Genomic DNA, 27,714 nt, shown 5'->3' on the forward strand with positions numbered 1-27,714 from the left:
AAGCTGTTCCAAGCAGCTTTCCGCTGGCACGAACTTTCCTTGGGTTTCCTCAGCAGAACTTTGCAAAAGAATACTCATCGAACAAACTCACATCAATGCCGTCCACGCCGGGCACCCCAGCAATTCCTGGTGGTCCCGGAGGGCCCCTTGGACCTACCGGGCCCCTCTGTAGAACAAATATTGAAAGAAAAAAGACATTATTTTGACAGAAAGCATTGAACATGTGCACTCTACACAGACGTCCTTTGTTCTGCTGATCTGTGGTCAGTCGGTCGACATTGGCAGGGATTAGTGATTGGTGCCATGTGTGAGTGTGCCGTTATGACTTGCACTTTTCATAATAACACAATACTTTCACCTTATATCTATAGTGTGCACGTTTTCTCTTTTAAAAGGGTGTGATAAGAAAATAATGTTGTTTGTATTCTGCTTGCTTACAATGCACAATGTGGTTGTATTTTAAACATTGCAAACTGGTTATCTTTATTTTTTGTTATTATAAATTAAAGCAATAACACAGCACTATTCCAAACAATGAAAATAACTGACAGTTCAAACTTACAATTTCAACACAATAATTATAAGGACAAGTGCTAATACAGTAATGGTCAGAACAAAATACCAACATTGGTAAGGACAACATATTAACAATGGTAACATATCAGATATAAATTACAGAACCAACTTGCAATGTATACTGTGTAGACTAGCTTTGCAGCTAACTATCATCCTACATATTTTGCTATTTAGCAAACTAGATCTTTTTACATTGTTTTGCTAGCAATCGAGCTAATATTGTATCTTTTTCTGCAAGTCATCAAGCTAAATTTCGGCCTCCTTTCTAGCTAGCCATCTATTTCGGTCTGGCTCCCTTAGCTAGCTCCCTTATAGTTTTTTTTTACCTGAGTATGAACTTTACATTACAATATTATTATAATTTATATAATCATATTTGGCATTTTGATTCTATGTAAACCAAAATACTTATTTACTTTTTCCATATTTAGCTTAAAATATTCCCGTTCCCACAAAAATATTTTGTATAGCTGATGTTGTATTTGACTAGTTTTTGTTGTTGTTGTGCTCTGTGCAATCCTTTGAGACTTTTTGTGATAAAGGGCTATACAAATAAATATGACTTGACTTGACTTGAGCACTTGTGCACTGTTGCATCACTATTTTATCACTATTTCCCAATCATGTTGCTGTTTTTGGTCTTTTTTTATCTGCTTTTTGTCACCTAGGATATTTTTATAAAAAGAGACTCAGAGAGGACCTTCTTATAATGTTTAAGTGTGACACTGCCTATGTAGTCATAATTGTAAGACTTTTCAAGGTATATCCTTTTCATTCTTTTAATCATCGAACAAATATTTCTAAAATGTTAATCATTTAGTGGTATGTGATGGACCTTCAGAAAATCCATAAGTTATTATTGTTTTAGTCACTTGACGTCTCACTGTATCCATTTATCTAGTCGTTATATTGTCTCTACTTTGTTCTAAGTGGTGTTCTGCAGACATGGGACCAAGTCACACATGTGCAAGTCTCAAGTAAGTCTCAAGTCTTCACCTTCAAGTCCCAAGTAAGTCCCAAGTATTTTTTTCTTGGGCAAGTCAAGTCACAAGTCAAGTCCCGAGTCTTAGATTGCCAAGTCCAAGTCAAGTCACAAGTCATAAAAACAGCGACTCGAGTCGACTCGAGTCCAAGTCACTAAGTCTCAAGTCCCCATGTCTGGTGTTCTGATTTACTGTTGGGGGGTGGCCTTGAGTCTCATCAAACCACCTGAAAGATTCAGTCCGAACAAAGGACTGGTGAGAAGCTGGGAAATTGGGAATTTTCCATTGACTATGTTTCGGGTTTTTTTTGTCATAGACCACCGTGTTCTGCCCCTATGGTACATAAATATTTGTCAACCATTTTGAAAGCGCACTTGTGAAACCACTACAGCCTTGATCATGCTCACAATACCAGAATATTCAGTTGTATTTGTTTTCATTTGTTTTATTATTAATAAAACCCTCAACGTTCTCAACTCCAGTATTTTTATATCCGTCTCATCTCCAGGAAACGGTATTTTAAACGGAAAAAAAGTCTGTTCTTCTTCAACCTTTAGAACGGATTGGATTTTTACACAATCCTCTCCTGTTCTCTCTGCAGACTCAAAATTAATTGAATTCTTTTCTCATTATTCGAGTGTATATTAAACTGTACAGTTAACTTATCAGGGTGTCATGTTTTTGACTGACCTTACTGTTGTTTTGCCTGTAATTTAAACTATATTATGATGGGCTGCATGAAAGGACATTGTGTAAATATTATTTGTTACATATTGTTTTATATTATCTCATATATTTAGCATGTTGTATTTATTTTACTATTATATTTTGGGACATGTTATTTTGTATAAATAGTTGTTTTATTATATTACATGAACATGAGAGTTGGACTAGATAAGTTAGTGTACTTCTTCCTGGTCCTCATGAATCTATAAACAATGAATACAATCATTTTACAAACAATTATTTTCTTTCCCTTTCTCTGAACCTTATTTTCTTGATATATGTTTCATATCGGGCAGCACGGCGGCGCTTGTGCGGCACAGTTCATGTCATGGGAACCTGTCGTGGGTTCAAATCCAGCTCCTTCCTGTGCGGAGTTTGTATGTTCTCCCCGTGCTTGCGTGGGTTTCCTCCGGGCACTCCGGTTTCCTCCCACGTTCCAAAAACATGCATTTCAGGTGAATTGGCCGGTTTGCATGTTCTCCCCCTGCTTGCGTGGGTTTCCTCCGGGCATGTGAGGTTAATTGGCCAGTCCAAATTTTTGCTAGGTGTAAATGAGTGAGTTAGTTGTCTGTCTCTGTGTGCCCTGCGACTGGTTGGCAACCATTTCAGGGTGTGTCCTGCCCACTCCCCGAAGATAGCTGGGATGGGCTCCAGCACCCCCGCGACCTTACTGAGAATCAGCGGTGCAGATAATGGATGGATGTGGAACTGAATTATGATTACATTTTGATTAACATAATTTGTTAAATGCTTCTTATTTCAATAGGCTGTTTTTAATTATTATATTATGTTCATTTTATGAATTGAATCATGGCACTCTTGGGCTTCCATAGGTACAATTTTGTATAGCAACACGTCTGCTAATAAGTAACAGACAACAAGTTTTAGAAAATATGAAATTAGAAGCAGAAACAAACAAAGACAGTCAACATGAACCCGCTCATAACAAATGGTTAAGAAAACAGGTTGGGGGGTTATGTTAAAAATTACAACTAAACATGCAAAGAAAAAAGGATTTCTTAAATGATTCGCAGACTGTACTGATGCTGGATGGTAACTAAAGTAGCAATGCAAATATCAGACCCTAAAAAGAGAACAGATCATTTCTGCCGATAGAAACCACACAAACCGCACAAAGCAGAGGCACATACTGTACACTCACGATAAGACGGAAAATCAAAGTTTTTTTTTTTTTTTACTGAAGTAGTTCATAAAGTCACTTTTACTGTGCGTGTTCCATTCTGACAACCACTATTCTATATCATTGTTTCTCAACTTTTTTTCATTGCTACCTGAAGAAATACAGTGGGACCTCGCTACTTCGCGGTTCGACGTTCGTGGCTTCAGAGCTTCGCGGTCTGTAAGGGTTAAAAAAAAAAAAATATTTTTTTTGAGGCGCGTCGCTGCTTCGCAGATGTTCACTTTTTGCGGGGTTTTTCGGCGGAATGTCAGCGGACGCGGGATAAGGCAGCCGGCTGGATGGGACAGGGGAGGGGGGAGTCGGCGGAGGTCACTCCCGTAGCGCGTGCGGAGTTTGTATGTTCTCCCCGTGCTTGCGTGGGTTTCCTCCGGGCACTCCGGTTTCCTCCCACATTCCAAAGACATGCATTTCAGGTGGATTGGCCGGTCCAAATTGTCCCTAGGTATGACTGAGCGAGTGAGTTGCGATTGGCCGGCAACCATTTTTTTTTAATTTTTTTTTTTATTTTTTATTTTTTGAAGGGTCGTCACTACTTCGCAGATTTTCACTTTTAGTGGGTGGTTTTGCTCCCCATTAACTGGGTCTAAAAAAATAATAATTTAAATTTGTTTTTATTGTTTTTTTTTTTTTTTCCCCTTTTGAAGTGTCGTCGCTACTTCGCAGATTTTCACTTTTTGCGGGTGGTTTTGTTCCCTATTAACTGGGTCTAAAAAATAATAATTAAAAAAATAAATAAATAAAAAAAAAAATTTTTTTTGAAGGTGCGCCGCTACTTTACTTCGCGGATTTTCACTTATCGCGAGTAGTTTTGGTCCCCATTAACCGCGATAACCGAGGTCTTACTGTATAATGTCGAGGTAGTCCCTCCCTCACTTGTGCTTAAGTGAGGATCTTTTACAGTACACTCTACTAACTAATTAACTAACAAACTAACTCAATTTAATTATTGTTCATCTTAATTTACTTTTGTTTTGCTTTTATAGTGTTTTTGGTATTTTGTTCTCATTACATTTTAAACTCATTTTTCCTGTTTTAAAACGTGCTCAATATAGGTACTCTTCTCCCATTTTACCATGTATGCAACTTACTTTTATTAAATGACAATGCTTGGATTTTTCTCTTTTTTCTTAAAATACTACGCTTCATTGGTGAGGTGTTTTGTGGATGTCCTGTTTACAGGAGACCCTGAAGACTACAAAGAATAGTCAGATGTTAATGGTTGGATGATTAAAGAATTATTTATTCCGAAAAACATTTAAAAAAATATAACAAGAGAAATGAGTCTGAAAAAGTTGTATTATTTTGGAATATATATCAGAAAATTCAATGAAAAACTTAATGAAATTTTAAATTCTTATTTTTTGTTATATTTTTGCGAACTGATTTTCGGCTAAAATAAATACAGAAAATTAGCTTATTGTTCTACAAAAAATATGTTTTGAAAAGGGAAAAATATCCAAAAACAAGCGATATTTTGATTATACGTTTATGTTTAGGATTTCTTATTTTGTAGTAAAATACATTTTAAATACAGTAAAATAAGAAAAATACTTGATATCTGCTCAATTAAATATCTAGTCAAGTGATGTCTCCAGCACAGTGATCCCTTGTTTATTGCAGTTTAAGGTTCCAAATTGAATCCTTATAGGCAAAATCCGTGATTTTTTTGCCTATAAAAAATGACATTCTCTTTTATACACTAAAACAAAATAAACATTTTTTTTCAGGAACAAGCATTTGTGGAACTGGTAAAAATCCTGCGCACGTTTTTTTTTTGTTCTCTCTCTTTTTATTTTTGTATTATTATTTTTTTTTTACAACTGAGTGTATTATGGAATAATAATTAGCGGGGAAACTGCTCTGATCAATCAGAATGCAGAACACATTGCACAATACAAATCAGTAAAGGAGCGAGAAAAATTAAACAGATGAATAGTGAGGGATTACCGTGCCCCCAAAACGCCTCCAGGTACCCCCAGGGGAACTAGTTTGAGAACCACTGCTCTATACTATTCATCCTCGGATTCCTTGAAATGCGTTATTAGATTAGAATCATTAAAATTCAATTATTTCTAAATTCCGCCATCACAAACATACAATTATTTTTCATAGATGTAGAACAGCAAAACCTCGAGTAATGGAGCAGCATCACAATCACTCACAAATGCAGTTGTTGACTTCATTGGATTGTCAGCCACATGCTGCTTCACCATTCATCCTGCCTTTGCTCCACTTAAACTAAACGCCGTACCAAATTTTACCACATTAGAATTCCCGATCTGGTTTATAACAAAAACCGAGCCAGGCCCCCCATGCAAACATAAACTGGTCCAATAAGAAATAACCTTGCTAATTTCACAATCAAGAAGACACAATCAGCAAGTGAATCTCAGCATCCTGTCCTGTTCCATTTTCAAGCTGAACACATAACACCTAACAGTAATTCCTCTGTAAAGCTGTGCTGGTGGATAAAAGTATCAATTTTCATCACCTGGGCAGAGGCAACGAGAAGCATTTGCAGGAGAAGGAGCAGTCGGCAGCTCCTGGATGGATCCATGGTCGTCCCAGGACTGACCGTGTCACCGCGAGTCCCCTTTTTCCCCAGATTTTACCAGATTACTCAAGAGTGGGCACCTGTAGACCTCCCCTCGTCCCCAAGCAGGACGCCAAGCCCCCACCCACTGTCTGACTCCCTCTCTTGTATAGAGGGGGGTGGAATGGGCCTAAATCCGGATGGAATGAAAGTACATTGACTTCTGTGTATTTCCCTGAAGGTGAACTGCTTCATTCCAATTCAAAGATTGAGTCAGTTCGTGAAAATATTAATAAAAGACTATCTAAGGCTTAAAGATGGAGTGTGTCATTTGAGATGTCCTCAAAAATTTGAAAGCAAAATATTTCTCTAACGCAGAACGGCGGCGCAGTGGTTAGCGCATGTGCGGCGCAGTTCATGTCTTGGGAACCTCCTGCGTGGGTTCAAATCCAGCTCCAGACTTCCTGTGCGGAGTTTGTATGCTCTCCCCGTGCTTGCGTGGGTTTCCTCCGGGCACTCCGGTTTCCTCCCACATTCTAAAAACATGCATTTCAGGTGGATTGGCCGGTCCAAATTGTCCCTAGGTGTGAATGAGCGAGTGAGTTGTCTGTCCCTGTGTGCCCTGCGATTGGCTGGCAACCAGTTCAGGGTGTCCCCTGCCCACTGCCCGATGATTACTGGGTTGGGCTCCAGCACCCCCGCAACCCTACTGAGGATAAGCGGTGTGGCTGATGAGATGAGATGAGATGAGATATTTCTCTAAAAAGTATGTATTAGCGATGCCCAACTGAGGTCAAAGAGCCCGTCTGCTTTATTTTCCACCAAGCCTGTCCGCTTTTATCTTACTTTGAGCAGAGCTGTTCGGGGCGGAACACATTATATAGGAGGATTGGGGAGAGTGATTTCATGCTCGTCCCCGCGGGTTTTATTCAGATAGAGTCCAAATGCCAATCCAAACCCCAAAAAGAGGGGGAAAAAAGTAAGAATTTATTCCAGCACATCAATGAAACACACGCACTTGTATCATGAATAAGTTGACTAAGGCTGCAATAATGACACAAAACAAGAGATGGCAGCAGAGAGTAACAAAGTTCCAAATTCAATACAGCTCATTTATTGTGGTTTGCGGTGTTTTGTTCCTCATTTTCCTCATGCTAGGGATTTTGAGTTTTTCCCTGCCTTCATGTAGGTTTTAGATCAGGGGTGGTATAATGGTAGTCTGCAATCTGTACAGCCCTTAGAGACTTCTTGTGATTAAGGGCTATACAAATAAAACTGACTTGACTTTAAGTTGTAATAACATACAGAAATCAGATTGATATTTACAATTTTACTACAGTCTACTTAAAACCCAAATTTGGATGTAAGTGGTTTTATTTTGAAAAAATAACAGTCCATTCGATATCTATTTTCGTTCATAAGTGAGCCTGGAAAAACACTCAAAAAATGTTTATCTTTTCAGCCACTAGTAGGCAATAAGATAACGAGATGTTCACCGGCTGGATAACGGGAATGCGTAGAATAAGAAAGAGCGTCCTTTTTAAAAGCTAGTAAACGGTTATGGTGTTTCCTTGGTGCTAGTTTCTGTTGACGTCGCGTGGAAAAGTGACATCAACAACATCATTACACATCAAAATACAACAACTTTAAACTATTTTTTTTGGGAGCGTTAAAGACAAATCGGGCTCAACTACCTTCTTTGAGGGTCATTTTTGGACTGCGGCGGCGCTGCTGGGTGAGCAAAACAAAAACAAAGGCTGTTGCTAACTACAGCTAGCTTCGTACAATTCATTTTATCATTAGTCTGCTTATAATTACATGTAAAAGTAATTAAAAGTACTCCAAACGTGTGGTTTTGTGTTTGCAACGAATGCACTGAAACGCTCAAAAACGTAATACGGTCTACTAAACATTTATTGTGCAATTTATTTATATAACCTCCCTTTACATTTTGAATTGATTAGATGAATACGTTCTATATATAACAGTGAAGTGCGATAGTATCGTGTAAATATGTTTGCGTGGCTTTTCTAGATCACTGTAACGGTTTTTGGGAGGGCTTTTGGTCTTGGACGATCTTTTAAATGCAGTATAATGTATGGATGAGGGTGGGTGATGTGATCGTGTAAATGTTGAAAACGGCAGTTTTTGCTCAAGTTCTAATTATCTAACAATCAGCTGAATGAAATGATGTAAATCCCATGACGTTTTAAAAACGTCTACTTGCGTGCTCCCTAAAACTTCTACAGTATAGCTCTTGCGGATAAATGCGGATAAATGTCAATTCAATGTTTAGTTGTATATCCCTTAATCGCGAAATTGTGAATATGCTTGATTGCTATTAAGATTTTCGAGAAGGGTTGTTCAAACCTCACATTGTGTTTGCTGTCAAACGTCATATTGAAATATAACATTGTGAATGTGCTTAATTGCTGTTGAGATTGTCAAGATTGTTTTCTGTTATTGATGTCAATAAATTTGTTCAAACCAAAAATCCCTTAATCACAAGGAGTCTCAAAGGGCTGCACAGAACACAGACTATTGCAGACCACAGACTATTATTACACCATCCCCTGATCTAAAACCCACATGAAGGCAAGGAAAAACTCAAAAACCTCATCATGAGGAAAATAAAGAAATCTTAAGAAGGAACTGCAAATCTGGTAATCCTCCTTCCAGGAAGACCAGGCTGCAATGGATGTTGCATTTAAATAAAACAGATAAAAATAAAAAATAAAATCTAAGATATTTAAAATATTGTATAAAATAATAATGGAAAAGGGGATGATCAAGTTGCAATGGATGTAGCATTAACATACAATACACAAACATTGTCAACATAAAACATCGGTCATTCATAAGATCTAGAATAGAAGTGTGTTTTAAGCCTAGATTTAAACAGTTCCACTGAGGTTGCAGACCGAATCTCAGAGGGCAGAGCATTCCACAACACCGAGGCGTGAATGGAGAAAGCTACCAAACCTGCAGATCTCTTTTTGGCTCTAGTAGACAAAAACTTTGAGAGCGAAAGCTCCGGACAGGAACATATACGCATACTTTTGGCCCTTGTTATACACCACATTTTTCGGTAGTATGTTACCATATTTGTGCAATGAATGACCAGTCTAGAAATATATTGCTGACCACAGGAATCGAACCCAGGTCGCGGCAGTCAGAGCGCAGAATTTAACGACTGCAAAACGATTGATGTAAAATAATGACTGTAACTCACTCTTGTTTCACGTCCGATTCCATTTAAAAAAATTACACGAGATGCCTATATTTTTATTTTATATATATATTTTTTCACATTGTGTTAATGGCAGGAGGTGAATTATGGGGGGAAAAATTGCTAAATATATCTCTTTTCAAACAATGCGATCATTTCTAAATGGACTATCAAATGATCGTTATAATGATGTAAGATTTGATAATATATTATATTCTATTGCATATGAATAACCTATATTTTATGTTGACAATATATTTGTATTATTTATTGCAACATCCATTGCAGCCTGGTCAGCCTGGAAGGGGGATTACCTCATGTGCGGTCCCTTCTCAAGGTTTCTTCATTTTCCTCATGTTGAGGTTTTCCTTGCCCTTATGTAGGTTTTAGATGAGGGGATGGTGTAATAATAGTCTGTGGTTTGCAATAATCTGTGGTCTGTACAGCCATTTGAGACTCATTGTGATTAAGGGCTATATAAATAAACATGACTTGATAATTTGTTTACATGATTGATAGAAGATTATTTTGGGGACGGGTCTCTTATAAGCCTTCGGCTTCAACTTGTTACCCCTTTTTTTTCTTTTCAAGTGATTTGTCCATTTTGTGATGTGATAATAGTTGCAACATGATTGAAAAGAAGAAAACAATAAATACACGAGTAATACAAATTCTGAGGGCTCTTGCTGGTTGAAGCCTATATGTGCCTCTTGGGTTCATGATATCATAGGGTAGAGGACAAAAACTTAATGGTAAAAAATCCTCAATACCATATACTGTATACTATAATTTGCCCGGGTTTGTGCAGAACAACAATTGAAGTTCACATCAGTGAAAATGACAAATATTAGTTAAAAGTTATCTCTGAAGAAACTTTTTAATGTTGTTCAGAATTTCAGCTGACTAATATGGACAACCTGGACTTCTCTGAAGAGGAGATCCAGCAGCAGCTCGTGCTGCTGGGATACACCAATATACCCCAACACAGATTGCGGGAGTTGAAGCAAGGTGAGACCACGTCTCACTAAAGTACGGCAAATGACCTATGGCATCATCAGAATTTGCAAATCAATTGTTGAATGAGAACTTAGTCTGATCTATTTGTTGACTCATCACTGACTATTGAAACAAATAATCGGATAACTATAACCTTTTTTCTTAAATTTAGCATGAATAATAACAGTAGTCAACAAATGGAGTCATTTACGACTATTTATATTACTTTTTGTCGTCTAATCGTTGCACCCCAAATGGGAACTTTGATATAATTCTATGCATTTAATTGGCCGATAAAATTTCTGTCACCCCTTTCCTTTGTCAACAATCTCTTTGGATCTGATTATGATAGGTGTAATTGGCTTTTATTATTATTATTATTATTATTACATCGCTCTTCGCTCTCTCACAATGTCTTTCTCTCACACTCTCCCTCCTCTCTCTTGCTCTCGCTTTCTCACTTTCTGTCCCTCGATCCACTATGCTACTTTTAAAATGCTTGTTGTCAGATCTGGAACAGGTGATTAAAAATGGCGGTCGACCTAATAACCCCCCCAAGTCTGCCAACATCATGGTGGCACCCCGACCTCCTGCCTTCACCAAAGAAAAAGGTATGTGTGTGTGATGTGTTGTGACTTCGAGTCACTGTTTAACCTGTTTGTGGTGTTTTCCAGTAAACCTGCCGAACATGGGCACATCTGGAAGCTTTTATCTGCACAAAAAGCATGGTGAAACACAGGTGAGAAACTAATTCAGTAATTTTGAAAAACTGCAAAGACATTGAGAATTTCACATCGCTATTCACCATTCTCATGAAATATTAACTTAATTATTAATTTAAAGTATTAGTATTGTTGTTGTTGTTATTGTTGTCATTATCATCATTTTGTTGCTGTTTGGCACATGCAGAGAAAAAAAAAGAATCACCATTTTACCAGGTTGATAGCTGTAGCCCTTGGGCCACCTTTCCCCTGGCTTCCTTTGAGAATTTTAGCGCACCCCATTTCTGACATGGCAACTGTAAATAAACAAAAGTAAAGTTGACTGTGAGGGCCGCCGCTTCCATTAGTCGAAATTTGAGTATTTTTCTCACCCAACTCTCAAACAACTGTGTTCGCCTAATTTGCAAAAAGACTGTGGCTTTTTTTTTTAAAGAATTTAATATCAAGAGGCACTGCCAGACAGAAAAATGCTGTGAAAAGGTGAAGCAAGTGGAAGCTGTTTTTTTTTTTTTTTCCCCACGAGATTCTGTGGGTCAAATGAAAATGCTACAATGGCGAGCTACGAGATTGTGATGCTGACTGCCAAGCACTGCAAATCTTTCACGGAGGGGGAAATTATTAAAGACTGTTTTAAGTATGACAGGCTGAGCAGTCAGCCCTCACACATTTTCAGCCTACCGAATCGGGCCTACTTTTTGAAATGTTTGGACACCCCTGGGGTAAGCAATTGAGCATCCATAATAAGAACAATTTAGATCTTAGTCGTTTCACATATTTAAACCCTTTCCCCGAAAAAATTGGTAGTATTAGTGTAATGCAGGGCAACGGACCTGTTTTGACTGAAAGAGCCATGAAAACAAAATATTTCATTTTTTATTTGATATTCAGTGACATACACACTATATATATTTTAAGACCAAATCAAACAAAGCCACCAATGTGATTTCTAGAAAAAAAGCTTATTCTTGTGTGCACTTTATTTTACTGTGCGACGTTTGAGTAATTCAAAAATTGTTATGATAATAATGCCAGATCCTCGTGCCATATCAACGAATATCACACTTTTGATTCGTCTCCCTCCAACAATAACTTAAGATCATTCAGGTTCATTTGGGCCGTCATTTTTGTCGCAAATAATTGTTTCAAAACAAGGTGCAAGCAGAGATCTTTCGTAAACATGTCACTAAATACTGCAAACAAGAAAGACACAAAATTTATTCACCCTCAGGTATGCGATGACATGTTAAATCAACTGGTCATTGTTTGTCCTCCATTCCGTTTTATAGATACAAATCATCAACATGATTTCAAATCTATAACAATTCATCTTAAAAGTCCCAATGTTTGATCATTGATTATTTGTCATGTTTCTCTTAACTTGCATAAACACTATGTTTGGAAAAAATATTCAGGAAATTACAGAAGGCAGACGTCAAACTTGCATGTGTATTCTGATGCATCACATTGGTGAAGATGCATGGAAAATCCTAATGGCATTTTCTTCATACCAGCCTTTTGGAAGAAAAGCGCTATGGGCATCCTGCTGCTAGTGGCAGAAACACGGTTTTGCGCTCCTGGCCTTTTTTCCCTCCGAAACAGATGTACTCATTAAAAGAGCCACACCTTGCTCGCGAGCCATACATTCCTGACCCTCATGTAAATGGATCAGTAATATTGTAATATCAGAAGCTTTATGCTGGGTTTTCCTTTCTCAATTGATAGATTAGCATTTGTTATACCAAAAACATATGAATCACTGTTAACTTCTGGCAGGTTTTAAATAAAGATGGAAGTACGCAGCAGGACCACAAAGAAATCCTAGGGAGTTCCCAGAGCACTGTAGCTGACACTTTGGTACCAGATACCCGTGGCAGACATTTTATCAAGAGGAAAGTTCTGAGGTGTGTAATAGAAATGGTTGTGGTAAAAATATTTCCACTTGGGTAAAGGCGTCTCTCGTTTGTCGACGAGCAGGAAGCGGGAAGGACAATCGATGATCTGCGACGAATCGGTCTACAGCGAAAATTCTGGTAACTTTTTTTTTTTTTAATTGTCGCAATAAGTTGCACTCACTCTCTGATATTTCAATCACAAAATGAACATTTACAGGTTTTCTATATCATGAATATATGCACATTCTGCACCTATTCAATATGCTTTAGTCAGTGGAAATGCAAATATATATTTTATTCATCACAAAATAAAAAAAATACTACATAAGTAATGGTAATGCACAGTATGACATTATTTTATTGTTATAAATACGTTGGGATTTTATATCACATTTTTTTTAGCCCGATACAAATACTTAACTGTTGAGTACTCATTTATACCAGTTTTCTTTAAAGGGACTCTGTGTACTATTCGACCACTAGATGTTGCTGTATTGTAAAGTGAGACTGAAAAACAAGTGCTTCAAAGCACAAATCCAAATTTGGATAGCACTTTTAAGACACTAAAATGCAAGACCGAGTTCTTTGTTAAAACATTCAAAAATGGAAAGTATAGAATTAGGGATGGCAAACACATGGGCATGAAATTTAATAGCTCATTAAAACATGTTTAAAATGTAAATAATTATCCGGGAATATTAACAAACAGTACAATAGGAATCTGGAATAAGATGATTAGGAAAGGGAGGCAAGAATCTCGAGTTGGTTTGTCTTTGACGACGAGTTTTTTTTCGGGGGGAAAAAAACGATAAAGGGATCCAACAATGGGAATGCAAAGTTTTTACAGCAATATGCAAGATCGTTGGAAATGACAAGCTGCTGAGTTTTGTGGAGTTGAAAAATACATTTAAGTTGGAGGGAAGGGACTATTTTCGTTACCTTCAATTGAAAGACGACTTTCAAAAACATAACTGGGGATTGGTCATAAGGTCATTTTTGAAAGAGCCTATAAAGGTAAAACTTTTAAATCAATTTCTGATATGAATGTTTGATGGCATGTAGTGGGCATTCTTCACTCTGTATTAGAAGAAAATGTGAAAAGGAGAGTGATGCATTCAAAAATAACAGCCGGTCCAGAGCCTTCGCTCTGAAAATGCTGGTCTATTAGTGATCCCAAGAGCCAAGAAGAGATCTGCAGGTTCGAGAGGGTTCTCCATTTGGGCCCCGGTGCTGTGGAATGCTTTTCCCCCTGAGATTCGATATGCAACCTCAGTGGAAATGTTTAAATCTAAGCTTCAAACATACTTCTATTCTATAGCATATGAATAACCTATATTTTATGTTGACAATATCTGTGTATTATTTGCCCACATGTAGGTTTTAGATCAGGGGATGGTGTGATAATAGTTTTTGGTTTGCAATAATCTGCACATCTTTGCCCTTTGAGACTCTGTGATTAAGGTCTACACAAAATAAACATGACTTGACTTTGACGACAAGTGGTGGAAGAACCTGGTCAGATTTTTTATTACACCCAAAATTAAGAAAAGTTTTCTAGAGATTTAACAATCATGCTGTAAAGCTTTTGGAGAGGAAGACATCGACCACATGCATATATTTTGGCTGTGTCCAAAAATATTAGATTACCGGGGCAAATTATGGTTTGTTTTAAATAAAATTGTGGGATACAGATACCCAAAACATTCAAAGTGCTTTATTTGGGGTACCTAATAGAAGAAATATTACCCAAAAAAGATGAATACCTTGTAAAAACAGCCTGCACAAAAGTAATAACAAGATTATGGTATAAACATGAGACACCTCCCTCCCCCCACTGTGGAGCAGTGGGTGTGCACTGGGGCGTAATTATTTGTAATGGAGAGCATCCTATTTCGAATAATTCATGGACAACGTTACTTGAACTGTTGGTGTCTCCTCCAAACACAAGTGACTCAAGTGTTAATCGAAGCATGCACTTGTAATCCCTCTGGCGTCCTCAGTGTGGCATCTCAAGCTCCTCTGTTGACAGTCTTCTACCTTAAGCAGCTTATAAAAGAGCTACAGACATCCGTCTCCTCCTTTTAGCCGCCCTGCAACAAATGGACGACATGTATCGAATGTGTCAGGACCATAATGGGAGCTCCTTCAGTTCCTCCTTTTTGTCCAGTCAGGAGGAGCAAGGGTCTGACGATGAAGAAAGGCCAGAGGTCCAAAGTGGTGACCATTCCAGCAACAATGATGACTATTATACGGGTGTGCACAAAGATGAAGCTCTAAAGCTTCGAGCTGTAGATATCAGTGATAAAATGTCCACTGATGAAGACACTGACACTGAGAACGGCGCCTATAGCAATGAAGATGCAAGCGGCGAAGACAGCGGGAGCGAAAACGATGCACAAATTGATAAATATGCTCGCAGTAACGGGACCTCAGTTATAACGTCCGGTTACGGTAGCCTCAGACCAGAAAATGAGCAGGCGGGACAAGAGAACAACAGTTGCACAGAAGGTTCCCAGATGAGAGATGACGAGGACACCAGCTCCTGGGCCAGCTTTTTTGACGATGAGGATGATGATGATGATGATGGACAAGCGTTAAAAGAGAAAAGCTATTGTGAAGGCAGCATTCCTCACACAGACCACGGAGAACTAGAAAATCTAAAGCCTCAATGGGATCCAAATGCTGGCACTATTAGCAAAGATGAGCAGAAGAAGTTGGGGACAAAATCAAAGGAGTATCAGGGTGATCCTCACTCAGATTTAAGGAGTCACGATGAGGAGAAACCCGAGAAAGGTCATACTTCTTTTTTTGACCTCCATCCTGTTACTAGGAGCAAAAATGAGAAGAAACCAGAGGATGACGACCATTATTCCTGTCACCTTAAACCTGACCCTGGGAGTGAAGAAGACAAGCAACTGGAGAAGGATCAAGATTCTTACTTTAATCATTCTAATACAAGAACTGAAAATAAAAGGAAAGATGCAGAACACCAGAATTTTATTTCTGATCTTAACCCTGACTCTGGGAGTGAAGAACAGAATAAACCGAAAGGCTACCAATATCACTGTGATCTTAATTCTGATAAAGGAAGTAAATATGAAAATAAATCAGTGGCGCTCCATCGTATCAGTCCTGATCTTAATTGTCACAATGCGAGAGAAAAGAAGAAAGAAGTAGAAAAAAATCATGCCCCTTTCGATGACATCCAACATGCTACCAAGAGTGAAATTCAGAAGAACCCAGAGGAGGACCAGCATTTTCTCTTGAAGAGAGAAGGTATTCCACCTGAGGATAATAGGCAAACAGAGATCTCTCCCTGTGATCTCCACCATGACAACAGAGAAGAAAATTGCCTTCATGACCTTAAGAGGCTCGGGGATAACAATCATCCTCATTCTGGCCTCCACTCCAACACTGGTGAAGATCATCAAGTCTGTCCCAAAGAAGAAAAGACGACACATGGGAAATCAGAACTAAACCAACAAGATGTAGCAGTGGGCAGTCTTCTGGTTGATGAGGACCTCGGTGAAACCCGCAGTAGCCAGCACACAGAGGAAGACTTCAGCAACAAAGACATCAAGTTTATTGACTCTGACGCAGACGTTCTCAACTTTGAACCGGAGGGAAATCTCAAACATCAGGGTGCGTGTGATGTCATGGTGATGTCACCAGCAGTGACCTATTCAAGTCTACTTTAGCTTAGGTGCAAATTTCTGCCCCATGCACACAGTGGTTAAAGCTAAATTTTATTTTAGTTTATGTTCTAGGGGAAATCATTACCTCTTATTTGCTTGTGTGAAATTGTGGGAGTTTCCACAGATCGATCAAGTTTGCTGCCGGATCGTCTCTCAGATTTGCGTTTACGAGATGCAGATGATGACAAAGCCAGTGTCCTTAGTGAGGAAATGGAAGGAGTCTCCCTCAGCAGTTTTGGATCCTATGTTACCCACTCGGTACATTTTTAGTTATTAGAATGGGAGCATAATATTTAATGATATGATGTATGCCTAATGCTGGATCTGTTGTCCCAGACACGAACAAGAAGCGAGAGCGACTTCCGCACGAAACCCAAATCTTGTAAGTCCACTGACCTTACTTGTGTTGTGAACTGGTTGAGTTATGACTAAATTTGTGAGCAGGGGCTGGCAGAGCGCATTTTTAACTGCACTTGTGTGGCCGTGATACATGGCAACAACATGATGATGATGTTATTTAAGACAAGCGTGTATAACTTTCACAGTAATCAATAACTAATATCTTTCAGCTTCAAAAAATGTTGTGACGTCTTTTTCTGATTATTTTACCATTACATTGAACCTTACCAAAGAATGCTTGGAATCATTTGGCGAATGGCTTTAGAATATGGACTATTTCAGTCAATGAGAAGTATTCTCTTTTTGCCGTTTTAGTCATTCGACCGGTCATGGTGCAGCAGACCAAGAAGATGGATCCTGTGACCAGGTGAGACCTCAAACTTTACCCAGACCAGTGCCTCCTTGTGACCCCAAATAAAAAGACGGGACCATTTTGTGGCTTGGCAGGTACTTCCAGTACAAGCAGCTGTGGGATACGTTTAAGCTGCCCGGAGAGCAAGATCACAAGAAACTTCGCTGGGAAATCAGGGTAAGACTTTTGTCTTTATTTGTATTTCTAGAGTGCTTCCTAAACAAGAATGTCAATTTTTTTGTTGCAGGAGCGGCTCGCGTACCAGCCACCGGCTGTAAGTAAAAACTGAATAAATAGCAGTGGTTCTCAAACTGATGTCCTTCGGCAATTGCTTTAATGTGTGAATTTGTTGTCAATTTACATTTTTAGGGACTGGCATTTCAGTATAATAATCCAATGAGCAGTTTTGCATTGAGCCTGTTAAAAGCTCTTACTTCTTGCTCAATTATGGAACATGCTTTTTTGGACGGACGCCATCTTGTGCCAGTTGAAAACAATATTGGTTCATCTCATCTGTTTCTGTAAAGAACCTCGAAGCTTTTGGCCGTTTCTCCACAAAAAAAAAAAAATCGAACTTGGTCAGGGTTAATACAGCTTAAGGCAAGGTAAATCCGACTTTTTTAATGCCTTTTGAAATCATATATAAGACCAAGTCGACAAAAGAACACAATAGAAACAAAAAAGCATCATGTGAATTAGAGGCAATTTTAATTTAAAATCACATTTTGGTCCAGTTGAAAACTCTCCATCTGAAAAACTGAGCACTGCTCCAAGTGTTGGACATGTAAACCAATAAATAATGATGTTTACAGAACACCATGGATCCTTATTCAAAACTGGCAGATAACTATAATTCCAAAGAACTCTTCCGATACATTCATGAAGCATTTTTATGATGCATGAAAAGGGCCTTTTTTTTTTTTTTTTTTTTTTTTACTAATTTTTGTTAAAAAAAAAAAAATCTTAGTGTTCATATTTTTAAGAATGTAGGAAATTGTATATTGGACATTTTAATGCCAATTAAGGCCTTTTAAGAATTTAAGGATATGTGGTAACCCTGTTAGTTTATGAGCCCTTAACATGAAAAGCTGCATGAAGTTTCTTGTTCAGATAGCCATATTTAATTTCTAATGACCCGAGACACATAGTTTGAGAACCCCTGCGCCCCCAACCATGTACAACAGGAAAGTCTAATAGCCGATTTGTGTTCAGCCTAAAGCTCGCCGGCATTTAGCCATCAACAGCTACGTGGTGCCAACAGAGAAGAAGCGATCTGCTTTGCGTTGGGAGGTCCGAAACCTCATGGCACAACCTGATTTACCACACAAGTTCCCCTACAATTTCTAAGGATCTTGAAGTTGAATTTTTTTAGGACAACCAGCAAAGCAACGGCATGAGCTGGAATGTACATGTATTAATAGGGGAACCTTTTTGTTCTTCAAAATAGAACAGAAAACTTGAGGCAAAAAGCAATGCACTGCAACGTTTATGAAAAAAAAGTGCAGAACGTCAATTGCACCTTCTGAGTTTTCCCCGGACTTCAGACCAGTTGGACCTATTTTTCCTGAGATGCACACAGGACAGAAATTCAAGTGAAAAGCAACAGTTGTCATTTATAAGAAACCAGTATAGTGAATGAACAGGTTTAAATCTTCGAACAAGTACCAATGTGACAAGCAAGAGAAAAACATGTATGCCAACTACACACACACACACACTTTCATTTCATTCACCGTTTTGACTTTTATTAAACAATGCATCCAATAAACATACAAGTGCAAGATGAGGTTTAGGGTAAGTCAGTATAAGGCAATTTAAAAGGGTAGAGCGGCGTGTAGCGCTCGTCGTGCCAAAGCAGCTTTCTCTCCAAGAAGCGCAACGTCTCCAGTGTGATGACCAAACCTTTGTGTTTCAAGAGGCTGTGCACGTTCAGACCTGAGACGCCATAAACACAAGGATAACAAACAGTTGAATCTCAAATAATGGCAGGAAAGCATTAGGTTAGTTAAATGAATGAGTAGGAAACAATCGTGAGTCTGAAGTGACTGAGCAGATATCAGCAACTCAAGTATTTTAACTGTGGACCAGACAATTTTCATGTCAAAGTTGTGTGCTCTAGGGCACATTACCGTTTAAAATGAGAACTACTACCGGAAAATTTGGACTATTTTTTTCTACATTTTAAATTGCGGTTTATAACACTCTCAAAACGTATCTCAATGTGTACCGTAGCTACTAAATGTAAAAGCCCATGCAATCCCAACAGCCTGAAGACATGAAGAGCCATGTGACTAATCTTAAGCATTCCCATCCCTTGCGCACATGACAAAGTGAGACAGGAGACCAAGTATTGCAACATAAAAAAATCATACATGCAAACATTAATTAGTAAGGACCGGTTCACGATAATTATTAGAATGACAGTTGTTGGATTGATAACGTCACAGTTTTCAGCCCAACAGGAAACATCCGATAATCGTCAACTGCTGCCACATTAAAATATTCGATCAGCCGACATGACTAGTCGTGTGAAAGGGTTAAATTGGTGATTAGAATTTTACATTTCCAAAATTATACATAAATTCATACAAGAATTTATGTATAATTTCTTTATGTAGTAGCAATACCTGGTCTCTCTCATTTGCGCCAGGGATTGGAGAGCTTAAAATCAGTTGCATGACTCTGCATGTCTACAGGCTGTTGTGATTGTACAGACTTATGAATTCTAGTCAGTACAACACATTGAGTTTTGTTATGAGAATGTTTTTGCCTCACTCCGACATATGACTTCCAATTTCATTAAGATTAAACGTTGCATACAGTCTGTAAACGAGTGTCATAATCTCAGAACAATGTTACTTTTCTGTAATAGTCACTTCCCCGCTGATTTTTTTTTTTTTAAATGAAATGAAACAAATGAAATTGAATGACTATTTTTATGGCTGTCTCAGCCCGCTGCTTAAAATCTGGTTCGCTCTGTAGTCTGGAATGTGTGTTGACTAAACGAGTAAGAAAGGATAGCAAGCAGACTGAAAGGAGAGTGCAGGGATAAAAAGAACAAGGGATAGTATGTCAAAGTCCTGGGTTTCAGGACATATTACTTCATCCATAAATGTTTAAAACTTTACAAGTTACATGTAGGGACAAAAAGCACTTAATGTCTGTCTCACCGAGAGCTGGGATGAGGTTGACCATTTTCAGGGTGGCTGTGGCTTTCATGATGTTCTCGGGAAAATCATCACCTCTGCAGAAACCCATACAGAAATATTTAAAGCTAATCACTGATAAAACGTTAGAATTGTAAAAGTTCAGACAAGTAGAATGAGAAAGCATTAGATGTAAACATTGTTTTGTTTATGCTTGGACATTCTAACAAAGGTCAGGTAGCATTACTGATAAATATATTCATTTTTAATATTGGATACCTGCAAAGGAGAATGCATAGGATGTCAGTTCGATATTTTAACTGATTGCACATTTTCGTTCATTGATGTGACCATTATGTAATGTTACATAGTTGTCAAGATCAGTCAATCATGTTGCCGTGCTTTGATAACCACACCCTTTAGGATGGATCTGCTTTTGTAGAGAGCAGGCCCTTCAGAACAGGTTGAAATTGGTTATCTGAGGTTTGGGCTCACACCCAGTCCTTGCAAGTTCAAAATAGAGATTTTCTCTCCCCATTTTGAGAGTCTATTCAACTAATATGTTACTAAATGCATAGTTCTATAACAGAGGCTGGGAACCTTTTGCATCGCAAGCGATATGGCTCTTTTCATGAGTCCATATGGCTTTGGAGATAAAATGGGACATACGCTACTAAATGTATTGTTATATACGAAGCAGATTGTCCAACGTGCAAAGCAGGGACAAGATTGCCTTTTGGGATTTGGTCCAGTGCCTATATAGGACACAATTTCCACTACAGTTTACAGTCATGGTGTTCCACCAACAGATCCTGTTTTGGCAGTAAATTGCTAAATAATCCTTTATAATGAAACAATCTTTGTTCATTGTTGAGAAAATCTATGATCAAAAGCCACAAAAGACATTTTAAACGCCCAGAATCTCTAGCAAAGCACCTAGAGCAATTTGATGAAATGGGCGGAACTATACACAGGGCACGCATTCCTCACCCAGCACTGTCTGCACTGAAGGTTAATACGTCAGTATCCTTGTTGAAGACTCACAGAACAAACGGCAGAAAGCCAATCAGAGCAATCTGATTGGGTGAGTGGTAGAGGTGGAGTCTGTGCCGAAGGTAAATCCGACAATATCCTTATCGTTCGCCGTATTTTGAGACGTTTTTACAAAAGAACTATGCCTGCGCCTTGCTTAGAAACCATTATTTAGGACGAAAATGACGGTCAAAATTAGCCTCAACACTCATAAGTAACTGTGGCAGGGAAACCAATTTTAAGTGGTATTTTTATATTGATACGGGATACATGTTTTTGCATTATTATTATTCAATTGATCAAATAATCAAACTGTGAAATAAAATGTGTTGAAGAATTAGTGTTAGTCTGGACAGCAGTTGAATTTTGTCCTAAAATATATATGGTGTGGCTCTCAGAAAAAAACTATATTTTAATGCTCTTTGGGTCAAAGAAGGTTCCCAACCTCTGCTCTATAACATTAGAGCTGAAATCGTGATATTTAGTTTAAAATGAAGAAACACTTGACAAGGTAACAACATAAGGTCAAACTATTCACAACTTACACATCAACGATGAGCAACGGCTCTTCCCAGTTTTTAAGTCTGATGTTGTCTAGCAAGTCCCGTGGGTCCGGACTTTGGATGTTGAGCGAGTCCACAACATAAAGAAAACCCTAGAACAGATCGCAGCTTTAATTCTAATACTATATCATGCTCCACGACATGTGCACTACCTGGGCCACCTTGGAGCTCAGGGCCACTTTAAGCCCCAGGACGCGCACCTTCATGGGCAGCATGTAGTAATAGCTAGTAGGCCCCCGGGGGCCGTGGGACACACCCCCTGATGACGACACTTCACGTCAGAACCGCAACAAGCCACAAAATGCAGGCTACAAACTGTTGTTTTACCTCCTCTCCACAGGGGCGAGCGTATGCTGCCGTGTCGCGCACGTCCGGAGCCTTTTTGCATCCACGGTTTGCGGCCGCCACCCCGTACCTCTGATCTCACCTTGGTATTTGCTATACTCTGTCACACATACACGATTACACATTTAGAGGACCGGGATGTGAGGCGAAAACAGGACAAGAGGACGAGGCTTACGATGCGTTTGAAGTTCCGCTGCCAAACTTCTACGCTGTGCAGAATGTCCAGTCTTGAACAGATAGAAAACCGTTACGTGTAGAGCAAATAAGCCCAGCACAAAATTGATTTCCAATTAACTCCGAACTTTCGAATGGATGGAACGACGGCATCCCCTTTTAGATAGTTTCCGAATGTACCAATTCACCTGGTACCATAATGAAATCTGATAACATGAAGTTTTGCAATGGAAATTTGTAATTAAAACATCCAAGGCTATGTATTGATAAAATAAAGTTCTCACCGTATGTAATTGTGTCGATTTGAGGGACATTCTCAAGTACAGAACATTACGCAAATTTCTCACTTCTTAGGTTTTCTAACAAGTTTAGCAACTTCAATGACCCGATACTGTGAATGTCAGATATCTAAGACCACGCCCATAAAGGGATGATGTGGTCAAACGTCCCTGGTCCATATAAAAAGAGGAACCGATGGATAGTTTGCCCCATCTTTTTCTACTGCCCCACATCGCAGCGCTTGATGCGGCCGTGCAGGCCTGCAAGTGGCCTTGAGTTCAACACGTGGGCCACACCGTGCGACCAACCGAAGCACGAGACCAAATCTCTCCCCAACAACAAGTAAGAGGACGGTTTCAAATTTAACACCATGTTTGCTGGTTCTTGGGAATGAGCGTTTTTTTTTTGTACTAGAGAATCTCCCCAAATCGACGAGCATTATAGCAGGATACTTTCTTTTTGCGCTAGTAACTTTCAGCAGTCAAAGTCCATCTACCCTTCTTTTATTTCTATCATTAGTAATTCATTTCATAACTAAAATAACTCCAGTAATTACATAATTTAATTTTATCAGTGTAGAAAATTCTAGCATCCTTCAGAGAAATAAAAAGATTTATGGTGGAGAACCAGCAACACCTGGAGGCAAATGTGTTTACCGATTGCAGTAAAGAATTTGTTTCAATCCTAAAGATTTTTAAAATTAAAGCTAGAAAAATCCCTACATGCGTAACAAGTGCATTTTTTTTCAGGTAGAATAGACAAACCTGGGGGGGACAGCAAAGACATCAGGATGCAGCTCTGCAAGGCCCAGTGGGTCGTCGCCTCGTCCCTCCAAGGTGTCCACCCAAAGCTGCACGGCACTGCGGTGAGCAGGAATGTTTGCATCGCAGCGCCTCAGGAGGGGGAGCGAGGAATCCGACATGGGGTTCGGCCGCCCTTCAACGGAGGAAATAAATCCGTTGTTCACAACAAAAACAGTCGGACAAGATTACGTTGAACTCACTGCTTTTTGGGGGGCATCGCAGGTCGGCAGGCAGCAGCAAGTTAGGCGGGAGAACGTTTTCACCAGCCAGTGACGACACACACTACAAAGAAATATGATGCGATTTATACCCGAGCTATCTGTGAATATGTTTCATGACATATACAAGTCAATAGTATGACAAATTGATCATTTGTTAATTAGAAGATCTGTCATTTATCTTAAAACCGTCGAAACTGCGTGGACATTTTTAAGGGAAAACATGTTTTATGATGGAACACAGTCCCAATGGACTCAATACACAGAAGCTCAGAACGTATTTCAGCAAAAATGAAGGGATGGATTGGAACTTCCTGCTTCACTTCATCTGATGCTAAATTTAAAGTTTAGTAGATACTCAGGATAAGGGGAAAAGAGGTCAATGAATTTTGAACTTGCAAGGGGGACAGGGAGACAAGCCTTCAGCTAAGAGAGTCCAACCTCTTCCAGAGGCCTTCCCCTGAGCTTTTTTGATAACATCTCCTAAGTTGCAGATCCACCCTAAAGGGTGTGGATATCAAAGAAGAGACACATAATTGGCCAATAGCAACACTACTGTAATAGTCAAAACAACGAACAACAGTGCGTAATAAAATAAACTGCCGTCCTATGACATCTCCTTTACAGTGATCCAATAATAAAATAGAATAAACTTGTCACGGTTAGTACATTCACTTAGCACAAGAAAGGTCCCCGGTTCGAGACCAGGTGGAAACATATGTTGGACTGGAGAGGTATGGGCACCACCAGGCTGTACTTACAAAGACACACCACAGGAAATGGTGCGACCCTAGGAGTTTGAGCCAACCAACCGAGGGACGTTTAGTGCAATGTTTTTCACATAAAAAGGTTGAAAAACCTGGACACACATAGTACGTTGAAAATGTTTCAATTTTTCTTTAAAAAAAGTTTAAATTGACAGTAAAAAGCTTTATTTTATTACTTGTGGTCACAGTGGCAATGGAAGTAATACAGATTATTCACTTTAGTTTATCATTTTGCTTTGTGATTTTACTATCTTTTCAATTTCAACCTTTTTTCCAACTTCAACGATATTTGTATCTTGTTTTTCTAGAAAAATAACATACTTAAATAAGCAATAATTATCTTCTAGTGAAACAATTTTGTTATCTACATTCTAACTCACTATTTTTTGTAAAATAAATAGTGATTACAAATGTGCAAATCCCGTGTTTTACATGATTTATTATTTTTCTGCTGGGCAATCAAGCAGCTTCATAAAAAAATAAGATATTAATGTATCCATTTAGTACCTCATGAGCATATTTTTAGTATATAAAAAGAAAAAAAAATAATTCGCTGCCGAAAACTGATAAGGTTGAATGTTACAGTTGCAACGCCAAACGGAATTGGGCATGGGTGGCACTGCGGCTGAATGGTTAGCGCATCCGCGGTATAGTTCTGATGTCGTGATCAAATCCAGCTACTAGCCTTACTGTGTGGAGTTTGCATGCTCTCCCCGTGCTTGCATGGGTTTCCTCCCACATTCCAAAAACATGCATGTCAGGTTAACTGGCCGGTTAAATTTGTCCCTTGGTGTGAATGAGCAAGCAAATTGTCCCTGTGTGCCCTACGACTGGTATCCTCTGCCTAAAGATAGTTTGATGGGCTCCAGCACCCCTGCGACCCTACTGAGGATAAGTCGTGCAAATAATGGATAGAAGAACTTGTCATTTTCCTGTGGCACACTAGACAAGGTATAATGGCACACCACTGTGCCCTGGCACACTGGTTGAAAATTACTGGTCTAGTGGAATCAACCTAAGCACTATGCAATGTAAAATATGTATTCATTGCGATTCTATAGCATTTCAGAGAAAGGCTAATCGTATTGCATCAGATTCAAATGGAATTAAAGTTTTTATACATGTGATCTTTAGGTTGAACAACAAAAATCAGTCAAGTCTCAAAATTTGGTGTAAGTGATGCGTGCATAGAGTATTCACGAATATATATCCATTTTTGCTGAACTTAGTCAGGTGTAAACTTAACTGTATGTGTAAATATTTAATGTGACACCAAAAGCAAGATTCATCTGGATTTGAAGCCTGTTGATTGAGTAGTTTTGTTGCAGGTGAGAAATGGCACATAGTCTTGCTTGATGATTTTTTTAATGGAAATATAACAACACGGGCTGATCTAATGCTCTTGTATGATTTATTAAAAAAAAAACATATCATACTGTAGAAAGAAGCTTGGAACGGATTAGCGCATTTACAGTCAAAATGTGTCTCTCCTTACAACGATTTTAGGTCACGAAGCTACTCCCCAGAGCGAATTGAATTCGTAAGTAGAGGGAAGAAATTGAATATTTTCGTGAGAAACAAACATTTTCAACTAAATATATGATTAATATCATATTATTCAATTTTCTGAACCACTTATCGTGCTGAATATCTTTTAGATGATTAAGTATGCAATTTCGCATAGAATAGTTTGGCTGTTAAACATGCAACTCTTATTCAAATGTGTTGTGATCAATTGAAGACAGTAACGCGATAACAGGGTATTAACGCATACCTGTCAACCTGTACAGTTTTGCCATACAAAGTACGTTTATTATGCATTTTAAGACGTGTACGACGTACGAGAAAATCTGTACGGAAAAACGAAAATTTGTCAATTATGGCTACCATCTGGTAAACACCAACTATCACGAAACGGCAAATCAATCAAGTCTAACGAGTTCACCGCGGTAACCTCTATCCCGGTATAGTTTTTTTTTTCGTTGCAAACGAAGCGAGCGGTTTGATGCTACTGTGCGCATGCGTCTGCCGCCTGGGTATTTCCCATCATGCATCATTCCGAAAAAAAAAATGGTGTAAGATTATTTTGTATGGGAAAATACGACCGTTTGTACGGGCATGGAGCCGTGGAGGTTGACATGTATGCAAATCAATCAAGTCAAACGAGTTCGCCGCGGTAGCCTCTATCTCGGTATCGTTTTTTTTTTGTTGCAAACGAAGCGAGCGGTTTGATGTAGTGAAAGGAAGTCCGGCTCTTTTTAGAGGACTGGCTTTTTCGGCTCAACTCCTTAAAAAGAGCCGGCTCTCAAACGACTCACTTGCTTTGATGCATTAGATCACCTTATCTCATTAGCTGCACCTGCATTCTATTACGAATTATTATGTTGTATAAAAAAGTTAAGAAAAAAAGGAAGTATAAAATGAGAAAATGAAAAAAGACAGGTTTGTGGTTATCCCTTTAATCAATATATTACCAAAATGAATTAATAGTATGAATAAGAAATTGTATTGTTCTACTTAATTATATTTGCATGTATTTGTTTTTTTTTTTTTTTTTTTTGAACGTCCAAGCTACTTAATTTTTTAACTTTTTTTTTTAAATAATAAACCTCATTCATGTCGAGCAACTCAGGATCTCACAACAAAATGTTAATTAACAATATATATGATATAACGAAACACATGTACAATATAACATGTTAAACTACATAAACACGTTTGGAAAAAAAATATGGTGTAAGATTATTTTGAAGGGAAAGTAGTGTACGACAGTTTGTAAGGGCATGGAGCCGTGGGGGGTGACAGGTATGCTAACGTTTCCGAGATTCTAGTAAAAACAAGCAGAAACACTCACCCTGGTCGTGGCAGCTCCTCTACCACACAGCAGCAGAGCAGACCGCAAAAACATTGTTTAGGCGTTGGAGTTGATAATGAGGCGAAACGGAAGGTTTTAGCTTCCCAAGAGAGGAGGTCGACCAAAGTTGTCAATTGTGGATCAGTCGCGTTTTCCGGGCGTGTGACTCAACATGTCGCATGATTATTACGTCGCAAACAAATCTCGCGAGAATCAGTTGGGGTACGGT

General features: G+C 38.7%; 3 protein-coding genes across 4 annotated transcripts in view; 1 reads left to right on the forward strand and 2 right to left on the reverse strand.

Annotated features, from left to right (window-relative positions):
* col9a1a (collagen, type IX, alpha 1a) overlaps positions 1-6,108 on the reverse strand; it is a 35,735-nt gene extending 29,627 nt beyond the window's left edge. The window contains exons 1-2 of the mRNA XM_088342275.1: positions 5,978-6,108; positions 92-166 (exon numbers count right to left, since the gene is read on the reverse strand). Coding sequence (XP_088198401.1) covers positions 92-166; positions 5,978-6,043 — 141 coding nt within the window. The 5' untranslated portion in view covers positions 6,044-6,108. The remainder of the gene's footprint in view (positions 1-91; positions 167-5,977) is intronic.
* Positions 6,109-7,644: 1,536 nt separating this feature from the next.
* hyls1 (HYLS1 centriolar and ciliogenesis associated) lies at positions 7,645-19,802 on the forward strand. 2 transcript variants are annotated; one of them, XM_088342277.1, is made up of 12 exons: positions 7,645-7,754; positions 10,140-10,256; positions 10,754-10,855; positions 10,919-10,983; positions 12,740-12,867; positions 12,941-12,996; positions 16,678-16,811; positions 16,890-16,935; positions 17,268-17,319; positions 17,400-17,481; positions 17,552-17,578; positions 18,517-19,802. In XM_088342277.1, exons 2-12 carry the CDS (start codon positions 10,157-10,159, stop codon positions 18,649-18,651), a joined length of 927 nt encoding a protein of 308 aa, XP_088198403.1. In that variant the 5' UTR covers positions 7,645-7,754; positions 10,140-10,156; the 3' UTR covers positions 18,652-19,802. The 2 variants fall into 2 exon arrangements, with proteins under 2 accessions (XP_088198403.1, XP_088198402.1); XM_088342276.1 differs by lacking the exons at positions 7,645-7,754; positions 10,140-10,256; positions 10,754-10,855; ... (2 more) ...; positions 12,941-12,996; positions 18,517-19,802 and adding an exon at positions 14,943-16,500 and having other exon boundaries at positions 17,552-17,615.
* Positions 19,023-27,686, reverse strand: mrpl4 (mitochondrial ribosomal protein L4). Its single transcript, XM_088342278.1, has 9 exons — positions 27,486-27,686; positions 23,847-23,928; positions 23,608-23,779; positions 22,566-22,617; positions 22,373-22,490; positions 22,198-22,304; positions 22,028-22,137; positions 20,475-20,548; positions 19,023-19,239 (listed from the first exon to the last, which is right to left on the reverse strand). The coding sequence occupies exons 1-9, from the start codon at positions 27,537-27,539 to the stop codon at positions 19,094-19,096; spliced, it is 915 nt and encodes a 304-aa protein (XP_088198404.1). The 5' UTR covers positions 27,540-27,686; the 3' UTR covers positions 19,023-19,093.
* Between the last annotated feature and the right edge of the window lie 28 nt (positions 27,687-27,714).

This window comes from Urocampus carinirostris, chromosome 8 (assembly GCF_059441175.1).
Source record: "Urocampus carinirostris isolate Australia breed hairy pipefish chromosome 8, RoL_Ucar_1.0, whole genome shotgun sequence".
NCBI lineage: Eukaryota > Metazoa > Chordata > Actinopteri > Syngnathiformes > Syngnathidae > Urocampus > Urocampus carinirostris.